The following is a 19,028-nucleotide window of genomic DNA, read 5'->3' as shown; positions in this document are numbered from 1 at the left end:
GGCGCAGGCAGATAGTGCAGGGGTCCCCTGTGGCCATCCCTCTCTCAAACAGATATACCACTTGGGATATTGTTGAGGGAGATGGCTTATCGGGGGAAGGCAGTAGCAGCCAACTTCCTGGCAGCATGGTTGGTACTGCTGCACAGGACAGGAGGAAAAAGAGAGGTAGAGCTATAGTGATAGGGGATTCTATTGTAAGGGGAATAGATAAGCGTTTCTGCGGCCGCAAACGAGACTCCAGGATGGTGTGTTGCCTCCCTGGTGCAAGGGTCAAGGCTGCTTCAGAGCGGCTGCAGAACATTTTGGAAGAGGAGGGTGAACAGCCAGTTGTCGTGGTGCATATAGGTACCAACGATATAGGTAAAAAAACAGGATGTGGTCCTAAAAGCTGGATATAGGGAGTTAGGAGGTAAATTTAAAAAATAGGACCTCAAAGGTAGTAATCTCAGGATTACTACCAGTGCCACATGCTAGTCAGAGTAGAAATAGAAGAATATTTCAGATGAATACGTGGCTAGAGGAATGGTGCAATGGGGAGGGATTCAAATTCCTGGGACATTAGAACCGGTTCTGGGGGAGGTGGGACCAGTACAAACTGGACGGTTTGCACCTGGGCAGGACCGGGATCAAGAAATCAAGGGTGTAAATCAAACAGGGCTACAGTAAATAATAATTCTGAAAGGACTAAGAGTGTTAAAAAATCAAGCCTGAAGGCTTTGTGTCTTAATGCGAGGAGCATTCGTAATAAGGTGGATGAATTAGCTGCGCAAATAGACGTAAACGGATATGATATAATTGGGATTACGGAGACATGGCTCCAGGGTGATTAACAGGAGATTAACACAATAGTAAGGAAGGATATTAGCTCTGATGATGTGGAATCTGTATGGGTAGAGCTGAGAAATACCATGGGGCAGAAAACGTTCGTGGGAGTTGTATACAGACCCCCAAACAGTAATGCTGAGGTTGGGGATGGCATTAAACGGGAAATTAGAGATGCGTGCAATAAGGGCACAGCAGTTATTATGGGTGACTTTAATCTACATATAGATTGGGCTAACCAAATTAGTAACAATACTGTGGAGGAGGAATTCCTAGAGTCTATATGGGATGGTTTCCTGGAAAAATATGTCGAGGAACCAACTAGAGATCAGGCCATCTTAGACTGGGTATTATGTAATGAGAAAGGATTAATTAGCAATCTTGTTGTGCGAGGCCCCTTGGGGCGAAGCGATCATAATATAATAGAATTCTTCTTTAAATGGAGAGTGAAGTATTTGACTCAGAGACCAGGGTCCTGAATTTAAATAAAGGAAACTACAATGTTATGAGGCGCGAAATGTCTAGGATGGATTGGGGAACGTTACTTAAAGGGTTGACGGTGGATAGGCAATAGCAAACATTTAAAGATCACATGGATGAACTACAGAATTTGTTCATCCCTGTTTGGCATAAAAATAAAACAAAGAAGGTGACTCAACTGTGGCTAACAAGGGAAATTAGGGATAGCATAAGATCCAAGGTGCGGACATATAAATTGGCCAGAAAAAGCAGCAAACCTGAGGATTGAGAGCAGTTTAGGATTCAGCAAAGGAGGACAAAGGGATTAATTAAGAGGGGGAAATAGAGTATCAGAGTAAGCTTTCAGGGAACATAAAAACTGACTGTAAAAGCTTCTATAGATATGTGAAGAGAAAAAGATTGGTGAAGTCAAGCGTAGGACCATTGCAGTCAGAATCAGGGGAATTTATAATGGGGAACAAAGAAATGGCTGACCAATTAAATACATACTTTGATTCTGTCTTCACAAAGGAGGACACAAATAACCTCCCAGAGATGTCAGGGAACATAGAGTCTAATGAGAGGGAGGAACTGAATGAAAACAGTATTTGTAGGGAAATGGTGTTAGGGAAATTGACAGGATTGAAGGCCGATAAAACCCCAGGGCCTGATAATCTACATCCTAGGGTACTTAAGGAAGTGGCCCTAGAAATAGTTGATGCATTGCTGATCATCTTCCAAAATTCTATCGACTCTGGAACAGTTCCCATGGATTGGCGGGTAGCTAATGTAACCCCACTATTCAAAAATGGTGGTAGAGAGAAAATGGGGAATTATAGACCGGTAAGCCTGACATCGGTAGTGGGGAAAATGCTAGAGTCCATTATAAAAGATGTAACAGCAGAGCACTTGGAAAACAGTGACAGGATCGGACAAAGTCAACATGGATTTACAAAAGGTAAATCGTGCTTTACTAACCTACTGGAATTTTTTGAGGATGTAACTGGTAGAACAGATAAGGGAGAACCAGTGGATGTGGTGCATTTGGATTTTCAGAAGGCTTTCGATAAGGTCCCGCATAAGAGATTAGCGTGCAAAGTTAAAGCACATGGGATTGGTGGTAAGGTACTGACTTGGATAGAGAACTGGTTGGCAGACAAGAAGCAAAGAGTTGGAATAAACGGGTCCTTTTCCGAGTGGCAGGCAGTGACTAGTGGGGTACCGCAGGGATCGGTGTTAGGACCCCAGCTATTCACAATATATATTAATGATCTACACGAGGGAATTAGATGTAATATCTCCAAGTTTGCAGACGACACAAAGCTGGGTGGGCGTGTGTGCTATGAGGAGGGTGCCGAGAAACTCCACTATGATTTGGACAGGTTGGGTGATTGGGCAGATGCATGGCAGATGCAGTGTAATGTGGATAAATGTGAGGTTATCCACTTTGGTGGCAAAAACAGGAAGGCAGAATATTATCTGAACGGCAATTGATTGGGAAAAGGGGACGTGCAACGAGACCTGGGTGTCCTTGTGCACCAGTCGCTGAAGGTAAGCATGCAGGTGCAGCAGGCGGTTAAGAAGGCAAATGGTATGTTGGCCTTCATAGCGAGAGGATTCGAGTACAGGAGCAAGAATGTCTTGCTGCAGTTGTACAGGGCTTTGGTGAGACCACACCTTGAGTATTGTGTGCAGTTTTGGTCGCCTTATCTGAGGAAGGATGTTCTTGCCATGGAAGGAGTGCAGCGAAGATTCACCAGGCTGATACCTGGGATGGCAGGAATGACGTATGAGGAGAGATTGGGTCGATTAGGCTTATATTTGCTAGAGTTTAGAAGAATGAGAGGGGATCTCATTGAAACTTACAAAATTCTAACAGGACTAGACAGACTGGATGCAGGAAGGATGTTCCCGATGGTGGGGGAGTCCAGAACCAGGGGTCACAGTCTAAGGATAAGGGGTAAGCCATTTAGGACTGAGATGAGGACGAATTTCTTCACCCAGAGCGTGGTGAACCTGTGGAATTCTCTTCCACAGAAGGCAGTTGAGGCCAATTCGTTAAATATATTCAAGAAGGAGTTGGATATATTTCTCAAGGCTAAAGGGATCAAGGGATATGGGGAGAAAGCAGGGACAGGGTACTGAATTTGGATGATCAGCCATGATCTCATTAAATGGCGGAGCAGGCTCGAGGGGCCGAATGGCCTACTCCTGCTCCTATCTTCTATGTTTCTATGTTTCTATGTGTTTTCTGTTCGACGGTTCTGAACTTTGGAAAATGACGGGGTGAGGGGCGATTTCCGCACATCTTACATATTGTGTCCAGTTCTGGTCTCCTTACCTAAGGAAGGATAGACTTGCCATAGAGGGAGTGCAACAAAGGTTCATCAGACTGGTTCCTGGGATGGGGGGATTGCCCTATGAGGAGAGAGTGAGTAGACTAGGCCTATGTTCTTTAGAGTTTAGAAGAATAAGAGGTGATCACATTGAAACATATAAAATTCTTACAGGGCTTGACAGGGTAGATGCAGGGAGGATGTTTCCCCTGGCTGGGGAGTCTAGAACCACGGGTCACAGTCTCAGAATAAGGAGTCGGCCATTTAGGACTGAGATGAGGAGAAATTTCATCACTCAGAGGGTGGTGAATCTTTGGAATTCTCTACCCCAGAGGACTGTGGAGGCTCAGTCGTTGAGTATATTCAAGACAGAGGTCGATAAATTTTGGGGAACTAAGGGAATTAAGGGACATGGGGATAGTGCGGGAAGGTGGAGTTGAGGTAGAAGATCAGCCATGATCCTATTGAATGGTGGAGCAGGCTCGAAGGGCCGAATGGCCAACTCCTGCTCCTAATTCTTATGTTCTTGTGTTCTTATGATTGACAGCATTTGACTAAATTCATCAGAGGTTCCGAGAACTACCGATGGTGTTGTTCTGTTTTCCATAGGTGAGATGCTTCTAAGCCTAGCCACAGGCTCAGGTATGAAGAATGAGCATCATGAACATTGCAACGAGTGGAGACCTGTTGGTTCTCATGTCATCTCTGGTCAAGACCTGCAGGCCTATCTGGGTGTGGCATTCTTTAAGAAAGGCTCCACTAATTCTGGGCTCTTGACTGTTAAATCTGTGAGTTATCTAGTTATTAAGACACAGACTAATTAATAACAATCAAAAACAGGTCTTTACTGGTTGGAGGTAGGGACTATTCTGAATACAAGATTACTGCACAGTGCTTATATACCGGTGTGTTCACCCCCGGTATTACGTCTACAGCAGCCTGAGAAAGTAGTACATCTCTTAAGGTGGAACAGGCTTAAGCTCTCTTAAGGTGGAACAGGTTACATACACAACATTGACCATCCCTGATTTTAATCGCTCCACCATTGGTGGCCGTGCCTTCAGCTGCTTGGGCCCTGAGCTCTGGAATTCCCTCCCTAAACCTCTCCACTCCTCTACCTCTCTCTCCTCCTTTAAGACGCTCCTTAAAATCTACCTCTTTGACCAAGCTTTTGGTCACCAGTCCTAATATCTCCTTATGTGGCTCGGTTCAAATTTTATCTGATTTACGCTCCTGTGAAGCGCCTTGGGACGTTTTACTACGTTAAAGGGGCTATATAAATACAAGTTGTTGTTGTTGATACTGGAGATTGCCTACGTAACTCTGTCACACTAAATCGGGGGATGCTCAAGAGGCCAGAATTGGTGGAGCACAGAGACCTCGGGGAGGCTGTAGGGCTGGAGGAAGGTACAGAGATAGGGAGGGGCGAGGCCATGGAGAGATTTGAAAACGAGGATGAGGTTCCCATGTAGACATGGGAATCTATGTCCACATTGCCCACTTAATCTGACGACAACGCTTGGTCTTGCCAGCCCGTGTGCAGTGCAACAGGAGATCGAGGAGTAATACTTTAATTTCATCTTATAGTTAAATAGCAAAACTTACAAAGCAGAGTTCATTGGAACGGAGAAGGTAGAAAAGAGTCAATGCAAATTGGGAGTCATTTTCAACTTTGGCAAGGAAGGAAACTGGTGAGAGCAGAATCGCCCGCCGGATTCTCCCCGCCCGCCGGATTCTCCTCACCCACCGGATTCTCCCCGCCCGCCGGATTCTCCTCACCCACCGGATTCTCCTCCCCCGCCGGATTCTCCTCACCCGCCGGATTCTCCCCACCCGCCGGACTCTCCTCCCCCGCCGGATTCTCCTCGTCCACCGGATTCTCCTCACCCGCCGGACTCTCCTCCCCCGCCGGATTCTCCTCGTCCACCGGATTCTCCTCACCAGCCCTCGCCCACCGGACTCTCCTCGCCCGCCGGACTCTCCTCGCCCCCGGATTCACCTCGCCCGCCGGACTCTCCTCGCCCCCGGATTCACCTCGCCCGCCGAATTCTCCTCGCCCGCCGGATTCTCCCCGCCCGCCGGATTCTCCTCACCCACCGGATTCTCCTCCCCCGCCGGATTCTCCTCACCCGCCGGATTCTCCCCACCCGCCGGACTCTCCTCCCCCGCCGGATTCTCCTCGTCCACCGGATTCTCCTCACCCGCCGGACTCTCCTCCCCCGCCGGATTCTCCTCGTCCACCGGATTCTCCTCACCCGCCCTCGCCCACCGGACTCTCCTCGCCCGCCGGACTCTCCTCGCCCCCGGATTCACCTCGCCCGCCGGACTCTCCTCGCCCCCGGATTCACCTCGCCCGCCGGATTCTCCTCGCCCGCCGGATTCTCCTCGCCCTTCGGACTCTCCTCGCCTGCCGGATTCTCCTCACCCGCCGGACTCTCCTCACCCGCCGGATTCTCCACCCCCGCCGGAATCTCTCCCCCGCCGGATTCTCCCCGCTCGCTGGACTCTCCTCACCCGCCGGATTCTCCTCACCCGCCGGACTCTCCTCGGACGCCGGATTCTCCTCGCCTGCCGGATTCTCCCCGCTCGCCGGATTCTCCTCGCCCGCCAGATTCTCCTCGCCCGCCGGAGACTCGTCACCCACCGGATTCTCCTCGCCTGCCGGATTCTCCTCGCCCGCCGGAGACTCGTCGCCCACCGGATTCTCCTCGCCTGCCGGATTCTCCTCGCCCGCCAGATTCTCCCCACTCGCCGGATTCTCCTCGCCCGTCAGATTCTCCTCGCCCGCCGGACACTCGTCGCCCGCCGGATTCTCCTCACCCGCCGGACTCTGATCCCTCGCCGGATTCTTCTCGCCCTTCGGACTCTCCTCGCCCGCCGGATTCTCCTCGCCCGCCAAATTCTCCTCACCCGCCAGACTCTCCCCGCCCGCCAGATTCTCCTCACCCGCCGGATTCTCCTCACCCACCGGATTCTCCTCACCCACCGGACTCTGATCCCTCGCCGGATTCTTCTCGCCCTTCGGACTCTCCTCACCCGCCGGATTCTCCTCGCCCACCGGATTCTCCTCACCCGCCGGACTCTCCTCACCCGCCGGATGCTCCTTACACGCCGGATTCTCCTCACCCACCGGATTCTCCCCGCCCACCGGATTCTCCTCACCCGCCGGACTCTCCTCACCCGCCGGAATCTCCTTGCCCGCCGGATTCTCCTCCCCTGCCGGATTCTCCTCGTCCGCCGGAATCTCGTCGCCCACCGGATTCCCCTTGCCAGCCGGATTCCCCTCGCCCGCCGGACTCTCCTCGCCCACCGGACTCTCCTCGCCTGCCGGATTCTCCTCGCCCGCCGGATTCTCCTCACCCGCCGGATTCTCCTTACACGCCGGAATCTCCTCGCCGGCTGGATTCTCCCCGCCCGCCAGATTATCCTCACCCGCTGGACTCTCCTCACCCGCCAGATTCTCCTCACCCGCCAGATTCTCCTCACCCACCGGATTCTCCTCACCCGCCAGATTGTCCTCGCCCGCCGGACTCTCCTCACCCGCTGGATTCCCCTCACCGCCGGATTCTCCTCCCCCGCCGGATTCTCCTCGTCCGCCGGATTCTCCTCGTCCACCGGATTCTCCTCACCCGCCCTTGCCCACCGGACTCTCCTCGCCCGCCGGCCTCTCCTCGCCCGCCGGATTCACCGCGCCCGCCGGATTCTCCTCGCCCTTCGGACTCTCCTCGCCTGCCGGATTCTCCTCACCCGCCGGACTCTCCTCACCCGCCGGATTCTCCACCCCCGCCGGAATCTCTCCCCCACCGGATTCTCCCCGCTCGCCGGACTCTCCTCACCCGCCGGATTCTCCTCACCCGCCGGACTCTCCTCGGACGCCGGATTCTCCTCACCCGCCGGATTCTCCTCGCCCGCCGGAGACTCGTCGCCCACCGGATTCTCCTCGCCTGCCGGATTCTCCTCGCCCGCCAGATTCTCCCCGCTCGCCGGATTCTCCTCGCCCGCCAGATTCTCCTCGCCCGCCGGACACTCGTCGCCCGCCGGATTCTCCTCACCCGCCGGACTCTGATCCCTCGCCGGATTCTTCTCGCCCTTCGGACTCTCCTCGCCTGCCGGATTCTCCTCGCCTGCCGGATTCTCCTCACCCGCCAGACTCTCCCCGCCCGCCAGATTCTCCTCACCCGCCGGATTCTCCTCGCCCACCGGATTCTCCTCACCCGCCGGACTCTGATCCCTTGCCGGATTCTTCTCGCCCTTCGGACTCTCCTCACCCGCTGGATTCTCCTCGCCCACCGGATTCTCCTCACCCGCCGGACTCTCCTCACCCGCCGGATGCTCCTTACATGCTGGATTCTCCTCGCCCACCGGATTCTCCCCGCCCACCGGATTCTCCTCACCCGCCGGAATCTCCTTGCCTGCCGGATTCTCCTCCCCTGCCGGATTCTCCTCGTCCGCCGGAATCTCGTCGCCCACCGGATTCCCCTTGCCAGCCGGACTCTTCTCGCCCACCGGATTCCCCTCGCCCGCCGGACTCTCCTCGCCCACCGGACTCTCCTCGCCTGCCGGATTCTCCTCACCCGTCGGATTCTCCTCGCCCGCCGGATTCTGCTTGCCCTTCGGACTCCCCTCGCCCGCCGGATTCTCCTCACCCGCCGGATTCTCCTCACCCGCCGGACTCTCCTCACCCGCCGGACTCTCCTCACCCGCCGGAATCTCCTTGCCTGCCGGATTCTCCTCCCCTGCCGGATTCTCCTCGTCCGCCGGAATCTCGTCGCCCACCGGATTCCCCTTGCCAGCCGGACTCTTCTCGCCCACCGGATTCCCCTCGCCCGCCGGACTCTCCTCACCCGCCGGACTCTCCTCACCCGCCGGATGCTCCTTACACGCCGGATTCTCCTCACCCACCGGATTCTCCCCGCCCACCGGATTCTCCTCACCCGCCGGACTCTCCTCACCCGCCGGAATCTCCTTGCCCGCCGGATTCTCCTCCCCTGCCGGATTCTCCTCGTCCGCCGGAATCTCGTCGCCCACCGGATTCCCCTTGCCAGCCGGATTCCCCTCGCCCGCCGGACTCTCCTCGCCCACCGGACTCTCCTCGCCTGCCGGATTCTCCTCGCCCGCCGGATTCTCCTCACCCGCCGGACTCTCCTCACCCGCCGGATTCTCCTTACACGCCAGAATCTCCTCGCCGGCTGGATTCTCCCCGCCCGCCAGATTATCCTCACCCGCTGGACTCTCCTCACCCGCCAGATTCTCCTCACCCGCCGGATTCTCCTCACCCGCCAGATTGTCCTCGCCCGCCGGACTCTCCTCACCCGCTGGATTCCCCTCACTGCCGGGTTCTCCTCCCCCGCCGGATTCTCCTCGTCCGCCGGATTCTCCTCGTCCACCGGATTCTCCTCACCCGCCCTTGCCCACCGGACTCTCCTCGCCCGCCGGCCTCTCCTCGCCCGCCGGATTCACCGCGCCCGCCGGATTCTCCTCGCCCTTCGGACTCTCCTCGCCTGCCGGATTCTCCTCACCCGCCGGACTCTCCTCACCCGCCGGATTCTCCACCCCCGCCGGAATCTCTCCCCCACCGGATTCTCCCCGCTCGCCGGACTCTCCTCACCCGCCGGATTCTCCTCACCCGCCGGACTCTCCTCGGACGCCGGATTCTCCTCACCCGCCGGATTCTCCTCGCCCGCCGGAGACTCGTCGCCCACCGGATTCTCCTCGCCTGCCGGATTCTCCTCGCCCGCCAGATTCTCCCCGCTCGCCGGATTCTCCTCGCCCGCCAGATTCTCCTCGCCCGCCGGACACTCGTCGCCCGCCGGATTCTCCTCACCCGCCGGACTCTGATCCCTCGCCGGATTCTTCTCGCCCTTCGGACTCTCCTCGCCTGCCGGATTCTCCTCGCCTGCCGGATTCTCCTCACCCGCCAGACTCTCCCCGCCCGCCAGATTCTCCTCACCCGCCGGATTCTCCTCGCCCACCGGATTCTCCTCACCCGCCGGACTCTGATCCCTCGCCGGATTCTTCTCGCCCTTCGGACTCTCCTCACCCGCTGGATTCTCCTCGCCCACCGGATTCTCCTCACCCGCCGGACTCTCCTCACCCGCCGGATGCTCCTTACACGCCGGATTCTCCTCGCCCACCGGATTCTCCTCACCCGCCGGACTCTCCTCACCCGCCGGAATCTCCTTGCCTGCCGGATTCTCCTCCCCTGCCGGATTCTCCTCGTCCGCCGGAATCTCGTCGCCCACCGGATTCCCCTTGCCAGCCGGACTCTTCTCGCCCACCGGATTCCCCTCGCCCGCCGGACTCTCCTCGCCCACCGGACTCTCCTCGCCTGCCGGATTCTCCTCACCCGTCGGATTCTCCTCGCCCGCCGGATTCTGCTTGCCCTTCGGACTCCCCTCGCCCGCCGGATTCTCCTCACCTGCCGGATTCTCCTCACCCGCCGGACTCTCCTCACCCGCCGGATTCTCCTTACACGCCGGAATCTCCTCGCCGGCTGGATTCTCCCCGCCCGCCAGATTCTCCTCACCCGCCGGATTCTCCTCGCCCACCGGATTCTCCTCACCCGCCGGACTCTGATCCCTCGCCGGATTCTTCTCGCCCTTCGGACTCTCCTCACCCGCCGGATTCTCCTTGCCCACCGGATTCTCCTCACCCGCCGGACTCTCCTCACCCGCCGGATGCTCCTTACACGCCGGATTCTCCTCACCCACCGGATTCTCCCCGCCCACCGGATTCTCCTCACCCGCCGGAATCTCCTTGCCCGCCGGATTCTCCTCCCCTGCCGGATTCTCCTCGTCCGCCGGAATCTCGTCGCCCACCGGATTCCCCTTGCCAGCCGGACTCTTCTCGCCCACCGGATTCCCCTCACCCGCCGGACTCTCCTCGCCCACCGGACTCTCCTCGCCTGCCGGATTCTCCTCACCCGTCGGATTCTCCTCGCCCGCCGGATTCTCCTCACCACTGAAGACAAGGGCAGGAAAGCAGGCGGGGTGCGTAACAGATAGTCGAGCCCTCACTGCCAACCTTCCATGCACACCAATCCTCCAACGCATGACCAACAGAATCCGTCTGGGTGGAGCTCAGAAGCACCAAGGGGCAGAAAACATTGGCGGGAGTTGTCTATAGGCTTCCAAACAGTAGTGGTAATGTAGGGGATGGCATCAAACAGGAAATTCGAGGTGCATGTAACAAGGGTACTACAGTAATCATGGGTGACTTTAATCTACATATAGACTGGCCAAACCAAATTAGCAATAATACTGTGGAGGATGAATTCCTGGAATGTGTATGAGATGGTTTTTTAGACCAGTACGTTGAGGAGCCAACTAGGGAACAGGCTACCCTAGTTTGGGTATTGTGCAATGAGAAGGGGTTAATTAATAATCTTGTTGTGCGGGGTCCTTTAGGGAAGAGTGACCATAACATGATAGAATTCTTCATTAAGATGGAAAGTGAAGTAGTCCAATCCGAAACTTGGGTCCTAAATCTAAACAAAGGAAACTACGAAGGTATGAGGAGGGAGTTGGCTATGATAGATTGGGGAGCTTCATTAAAAGGCATGACGGTGATTAAGCAATGGCTAACATTTAAGGAACGAATGCATGAATTGCAACAGTTATACATTCCTTTCTGGCGCAAAAACACAAAAGGAAAAGCAGCCCAACAATGGCTAACAAAAGAAATTAAAGATAGTATTAGATCTAAAGAGGAGTCATATAAAGTTGCTAGAAAATATAGCAAGCCTGAGGATTGGGAGCAGTTTAGAGTTCAGCAAAAAAGGACCAAGAGATTGATTAAGAGGGGAATAATAGAGCATGAGAGTAAACTTGCAAGGAACATAAAAGCGGATTGTAAAAGCTTCTACAAGTATGTAAAAAGAAAAAGATTAGTGAAGACAAATGTAGGTCCCTTACAGTCAGAAATGGGAGAATTTATAATGGGGAACAAGGAAATGGCAGAGCAACTAAACAAATACTTTGGTTCTGTCTTCACGGAAGAGGACACAAATAACTTCCCAGAAATGCTTGGGAACCAAGGATCTAGTGAGAAGGAGGAATTAAAGGAAATTAGTATTAGTAAAAAAATAGTGCTGGAGAAATTAATGGGACTGAAAGCTGATAAATCCCCAGGATCTGATAATCGGCATCACAGAGTACTAAAAGAGGTAGCCATGGAAATAATGGATGCATTGGTGTCAACTTCCAAAATTCTATAGACAATGGAACAGTTCCTGCAGATTGGAGGGTGGCAAATGTAACCCCACTATTTAAGAAAGGAGGGAGAGAGAAAACCGGGAACTACAGATCGGTTAGCCTAACATCAGTACTAGGGAAAATGCTAGAGTCTATTGTAAAGGATGTGATAACAGGACATTAGAAAATATCAATGGGATTAGACAAAGTCAACATGGATTTATGAAAGGGAAATCATGTTTGACAAACCTACTGGAGTTTTTTGAGGATGTAACTGGTAGAATAGATAAGGGAGAGCCAGTGGATGTGGTGTATTTGGATTTTCAGAATGCCTTTGATAAAGTCCCACATAAGAGGTTCGTGTGCAAAATTAAAGCACATGGGATTGGGGGTAATATACTGGCATGGATTGAAAATTGGTTAACAGACAGGAAACAGAGAGTAGGAATAAATGGGTCTTTTTTGGGGTGGCAGGCGGTGACTAGTGGGGTACCGCAGGGATCAGTGCTTGGGCCCCAGCTATTCACAATATATATCAATGATTTGGATCAGGAAACCAAATGTAATATTTCCAAGTTTGCTGACGACACGGAACTAGGTGGGATTGTGAGTTGTGAGGAGGTTGCAAAGAGGCTTCAAGGCGGTTTAGACAAGTTGAGTGAGTGGGCAAATACATGGCAGATGCAGTATAACGTGGATAAATGTGAAGTTATCCACTTCGGTAGGAAAAACAGAAAGGCAGAGTATTATTTAAATGGTGATAGATTGGGAAATGTTGGATGTACAGAAGGACCTGGGTGTCTTTGTACACCAGTCACTGAAAGCAAACATGCAGGTGCAGCAAGGAGTTAGGAAGGCAAATGGTATGTTGGACTTCATTGCAAGAGGATTTGAGTACAGGAGCAAGGATGTCTTACTACAGTTGTACAAGTAAAGTAATAAAGGATAGTATCCGACTGAAAACAAGGGCATATAAAGTAGCCAAATCTAGTGGGAGGATAGAAGATTGGGAAGCATTTAAAAGCCAGCAAAGAATAACTAAAAGATTAATTAAGAAAGGGAAGATAGATTATGAAAGTAAACTAGCAAAAAATATAAAAATAGATAGCAAGAGTTTCTATAGTTATATAAAAAGAAAAAGGGTGGCTAAAGTGAATGTTGGTCCCTTAGAGGACGAGACCGGGAAATTAGTGGTGGGGAACATGGAGATGGCAAAAACGCTGAACAAATATTTTGTATCAGTCTTTACAGTAGAGGACACTAAAAATATCCCAACACTGGACAAACAGGGGGCTATAGGGGGGGAGGAGCTGAACACGATTAAAATCACTAAGGAGGTGGTACTCGGTAAGATAATGGGACTAAAGGCGGATAAATCCCCTGGACCTGATGGCTTACATCCTAGGATCTTGAGAGAAGTAGCGGTAGGGATTGTGGATGCATTGGTGGTAATTTTCCAAAATTCCCTGGATTCAGGAAAGGTCCCAGCAGATTGGAAAAATGCTAATGTAACGCCCTTATTTAAAAAGGGAGGCAGACAAAAGGCTGGAAACTATAGACCAGTTAGCCTAACATCTGTGGTTGGTAAAATGTTGGAGTCCATTATTAAGGAAGCAGTAACAGGACATTTGGAAAAGCATAATTTAATCGGACAGAGTCAGCATGGTTTTACGAAGGGGAAGTCATGTTTGACAAATTTGCTCGAATTCTTGGAGGACGTAACAAACAGGGTGGATAAAGGGGAACCAGTGGATGTGGTGTATTTGGACTTCCAAAAGGCATTTGACAAGGTGCCACACAAAAGATTACTGCACAAGATAAAAAATCATGGGATTGGGGGTAATATACTGGCATGGGTGGAAGATTGGCTATCTAACAGAAAACAGAGAGTTGGGATAAATGGTTCATTCTCGGGTTGGCAATCAGTAACTAGTGGTGTTCCGCAGAGGTCAGTGCTGGGACCCCAACTCTTTACAATCTATATTAACGATTTGGAGGAAGGGACCGAGTGCAATGTATCCAAGTTTGCCAACGATACAAAGATGGGAGGGAAAGCAGTGAGTGAGGAGGACATAAAAAACCTGCAAAAGGACATAGACAGGCTAAGTGAGTGGGCAAAAATTTGGCAGATGGAATATAATGTTGGAAAGTGTGAGGTTATGCACTTTGGCAGAAGAAATCAAAGAGCAAGTTATTATCTAAATGGAGAGAAACTGCAAAGTGCTACAGTACAAAGGGATCTGGGGGTCCTGGTGCATGAAACACAGAAGGTTAGTATGCAGGTACAGCAGGTGATCGGGAAGGCCAATGGAATCTTAGCTTTTATTGCAAGGGGGGTGGAGTATAAAAGCAGGGAAGTCTTGCTGCAGTTATACAGGGTACTGGTGAGGCCACACCTGGAATACTGCGTACAGTTTTGGTTTCCATATTTAAGAAAAGATATACTTGCTCTCGAGGCAGTTCAGAGAAGGTTCACTCTGTTGATTCCGGAGATGAGGGGGTTGACTTATGAGGAAAGGTTGAGTAGGTTGGGCCTCTACTCATTGGAATTCAGAAGAATGAGAGGCGATCTTATCGAAACATATAAGATTGTGAGGGGGCTTGATCGGGTGGATGCGGTGAGGATGTTTCCACTGATGGGTGAGACTAGAACTAGGGGGCATAATCTTAGAATAAGGGGCTGCCATTTCAAAACTGAGATGAGGAGAAACTTCTTCACTCAGAGGGTAGTAAATCTATGGAATTTGCTACCTCAGAGAGCTGTGGAAGCTACGACATTAAATAAATTTAAAACAGAGATAGACAGTTTCCTAGCTGATAAGGGAATAAGGGGTTACGGGGAGCGTGCAGGGAAGTGGACGTGAGTCTAAGTTCGGATCAGCCATGATCATATTGAATGGCGGAGCAGGCCCGAGGGGCCGTATGGCCTACTCCTGCTCCTACTTCTTATGTTCTTATGTTCTAGGGCCTTGGTGAGACCACACCTGGAGTACTGTGTGCAGTTTTCGTCTCCTTACCTAAGAAAGGATATACTTGCCATGGAGGGAGTGCAGCGAAGGTTCACCAGGCTGATTCCTGGGATGGCAGAACAGTCATGTGAGGAGAGATTGGGTCGACTAGGCCTGTATTCACTAGAGTTTAGAAGAATGAGAGGGGATCTCATTGAAACGTATAAAATTCTGACAGGGCTAGACAGACTGGATGCAGGGAGGATGTTTCCCCTGGCTGGGGGGTCTAGAACAAGGGGTCACAGTCTCAGGATACGGGGTAGGACATTTAGGACTGAGATGAGGAGAAATTTCTTCACTCAGAGGGTGGTGAACCTGTGAAATTCTCTACCACAGAAGGCTGTGGAGGCCCAGTCACTGAATATATTTAAGAAGGAGATAGATCGATTTCTAGACGCAAAAGGCATCAAGGGGTATGGGGAGAGAGCGGGAATATGGTATTGAGATAGAGGATCAGCCATGATCATATTGAATGGTGGAGCAGGCTCGAAGGGCCGAATGGCCGACTCCTGCTCCTATTTTTCTATGTTTCTATGTTTCTAACATGTTTGCTGTTTGATTTATTTGTTCTGGCCACAATCCAATTGGACCAAGCCCTAGTGTTCACTTCATCAGAGATGCAACCTGTTTTTCGAGAAACTGGGGCCAAGGAGTAGGGTTTGAGCAAACACCCAAACTGGAACAGCCCCGCACTGATATCTAAAACCCACCACAACAGGGAAAAGGGACACTCCTATCTTCTATGACATGCACACACTGTGGACATAGGTCACTGCAAGAGCAAGAGCCAGCGAGGGTTAAGGTTGATCTCAGCCCCGGGACGATACATTAACATTCAGCTGGCTGTTTGAAATATGGAAAGTCAGGTCCAGGCCCCACCTTACACCCAAAGCAAAGGATTGAATCTCCTTCCAATGGCTCGTTGTAGGACTCACCTGTACTTGAGGACGCCCCACGACGGAGGGAAATGAAACACAGGGGCCATCGTCCCCTGCATATCCGGCCTTAGTTATTCCAGATCCATTGTCCATAACCAGGGTTGCCCTCATAGCCGCCATGGTTTAAAACCTGCAGGAATGAGTGAAACAGAGAGGGAGGATCCTCCGTTAGTAGAGGCACAAGAACACAGACCCAAACCACACAGCACAGTTTAGACCAACCAGTCACCAAATTAAAGCCAGGCTTCACTCGACCTTCGTAAAGAGAATTCTGCTCCAACTCCTGATCCCAGACTCCACACACAATATGCTTCTCCTCCTCGTCCCTCCGCCTTTCCAGAGCATGAGGTTCCAACCCAACTATCAGCTCATGAGGCAGCCCACCAATGAGATTGAAGGGGAGGGCCAAAAACAGCCAATGAGGCTCGGAGGGGCGGAGCCCAGCCAGCATTAGCATTATTGACATTTCCATATAGTTAGAAAAATACATTTTTTTTACCCTTTGTTATTTCTTAATATTTGTTGTCAGATTTAACCATTTAGCTGCCTGATTCTCACTCCTCAGTTCACTGACTCTCTTCACCCTCACTCCTGATAGAGGTCTTTAACGTAATGAAAGGGTTTGATCGGGTAGACGTAGAGAAGATCGTTCCACTTGTTGGGCGAGACCAGAACTAGGGGCCATCAGTATGAGACAGTCACTAATAAATCCAATCGGGAATTCAGGAGAAACTTCTTTACCCAGAGAGTGGTGAGAATGTGGAACTCGCTACCACAGGGAGTGGTTGAGGTGAATAGTATCGATGCATTTAAGGGGAAGCTGGATAAACACATGAGGGAGAAAGGAATAGAAGGATATGGTGATCGGTGAGATGAAGAGGGGCGGGAGGAGGCTCGTGTGGAGCAGAAACACCAGTTGGGCCGAATGGCCTGTTGCTGTGCTGTACATTGTATGTAATACATTGATCACTCTCCAGTCCTCGGGCACACATCCACACTCAGTAGACCCAGTAATATAATCTCCAGTTATCTCCTCAATCTCCCTCAGGGTCCCACGATTAATCCCATCAGGTCCTGATGCTTTGTCTTCCTTTAGCCAAACTTACATTTTCCTTCTGACGAAGGGCCCCCGACTCGAAACGTTGACTCGGTTTCCCCCTCTCCTCGATGCTGCCTGACCTGCCGAGTGTTCCCAGCATTTTCTGTTGTTATTTTACATTTTCCTTTTCTCGTTCACAATTCCTCTCAACTCGCTCTTGAGCACTTTTTATTTATTTATTCATTCTCGGGATGTGGGCGTCGCTGGCAAGGCCGACGTTTTTTTGCCCATCCCTAGTTCCTCAATAGCAGGTCTGATACAACTGAGTGTCTCGCTGGGACACTTCATGGGGCAGTTCAGGGTCAACCAGGTTAGTGTGGGACTGGAGTCACCTATAGGCCCAGACCGGGTCAGGACGGCCGGTTACCTTCCCTAAAGGGACATTGGTGAACCAGTTGGGCTTTTACGACAATCCGACAGCTTCACGGTCATGTTTCCCTAAGCTGGTGTAGCGGTTGTGTTCTCTGGCGACTCCATATTGGCAGCGTAGGTGTGGTGGTGCGATGCTTGCAAGCACGGGCAGCCAAGGTGTTGGTGTCAATAACAGCGTGCCGGTGATAATTCTCAAAGTAGAATTCAGCTGGACATCAAGGGATTTGACAGGCGGCCAATGGTGGTGAAGGGTTGTGTTTCAGACCGGAGGGAAGTGTTCAGTGGTGTTCCTCAGAGGTCGGTGTTTGGAGACAATCTTCCCTGTAATTTTATTTGGGGCCGCGAGGCTCCTTTAACGGGTGGCGCGGCCCGTTCAGAATTCCGCGCCTGCGCATTTCTTTTCAATTTAGAAGCCGGCTCACCGGCCGGGCGGGCGGGACCCCTGGAGCGCTCAGCGGCCGCGCAGCTAATAGGGAATGTTGATTACGACCACTGCACACAATGGCACATCCAGCCCAGTCGACCCTGCAAAGTCCTCCTCACCAACATCTGGGGACTTGTGCCAAAATTGGGACAGCTGTCCCACAGACTGGTCAAGCAACAGCCAGACATAATCATACTCACAGAATCATACCTTTCAGACAATGTCCCAAACTCTTCCATCACCATCCCTGGGTATGTCCTGTCCCACCGGCAGGACAGACCCACCAGGGGTGGCGGCACAGTGTTATACAATCGGGAAGGAGTGGCCCTGGGGGTCCTCTACATTGACTCTGGACCCCGTGAAGTCTCATGGCTTCAGGTCAAGCATGGGCAAGGAAACCTCCTGCTGATTACCACCTACCGCCCTCCCTCAGCTGATGAATCAGTACTCCTCCATGTTGAACACCACTTGGAAGAAGCAGAGAGTAGCAAGGGCACAGAATGTACTCTGGGTGGGGACTTCAATGACCATCACCAAGAGTGGCTCGGTAGCACCACTATTGACCGAGCTGGCCGAGTCCTGAAGGACATAACTGCCAGTCTGGACCTGCAACAGGTGGTGAGAGAATCAACACAAGGGAAAAACCTACTTGACCTCGTTCTCACCAATCTAACTGTCGCAGATGCATCTGTCCATGACAGTATTGGTAGCAGTGACCACCGCACAGTCCTTGTGGAGATGAAGTCCCGTCTTCACACTGAGGACACCCTCCATCATGTTGTGTGACACTACTGTTATGTTCATAAATAAATAGGCGTTTTCATTATGAACAGTTAGCTTGTGCTAGACATTTATTCAGCCACGTGGACTAGTGTACAGTATCCATCTTGACGACTGCATCGTGGGTCGCCCAGTTACTAAACTTACAGCTCCACCTATTGTACCATTCTAGAATAACATGTTACTGATCATTACATCCCCCTTCCTGTGAGGTTAAGCAAAATCATTATCAATCAACTTTCAAGAAAAACGATAAAGATGATATCAGTAACACTTTTGTTAGTGCTCTATAAACCTTCGAATGAACTTGTTTTTTTTTACATAATGACATAAACATTTTCACAACAGTCAACACATTTTCAAAGCTTTACTTTATGAACTCTAAGCTTTTCATTCTTTTATTATAGTTTTCTTTGTACTCAAAGATTAAGTCTATCAGGCTTTTTTTACTTCACGTGTGGATCTTCTCAGCACAGGTAAGTCTGATGTGTTTGCATGAGAGCCTGTATGTGTGTTTGTGTTAGATTGTTCTGGTGGTGAGTGACAAGATTCAGTTTCGGCATTGTCATCGATTTGCTCTTGGATAGTTTCTTGTGTT

At 51.4% G+C, this 19,028-nt stretch overlaps 2 protein-coding genes across 3 annotated transcripts in view; both read right to left on the bottom strand.

Moving 5' to 3' along the window:
* LOC147114491 (actin, cytoplasmic 2-like) overlaps positions 1–16,087 on the bottom strand; it is a 32,582-nt gene extending 16,495 nt beyond the window's left edge. The window contains exons 1-2 of the mRNA XM_085992201.1: positions 16,011–16,087; positions 15,753–15,885 (exon numbers count right to left, since the gene is read on the bottom strand). Coding sequence (XP_085848327.1) covers positions 15,753–15,875 — 123 coding nt within the window. The 5' untranslated portion in view covers positions 15,876–15,885; positions 16,011–16,087. The remainder of the gene's footprint in view (positions 1–15,752; positions 15,886–16,010) is intronic.
* Positions 1–19,028, bottom strand: part of asic1c (acid-sensing (proton-gated) ion channel 1c) — a 537,225-nt gene that overhangs the window by 426,482 nt on the left and 91,715 nt on the right. The window lies entirely within an intron of this gene.

This window comes from Somniosus microcephalus, chromosome 7 (genome assembly GCF_052327205.1).
Source record: "Somniosus microcephalus isolate GS21.2 chromosome 7, FLI_Smic_1.0, whole genome shotgun sequence".
NCBI classification, from domain to species: domain Eukaryota; kingdom Metazoa; phylum Chordata; class Chondrichthyes; order Squaliformes; family Somniosidae; genus Somniosus; species Somniosus microcephalus.
This window is presented reverse-complemented; position numbering and strand designations above follow the sequence as displayed.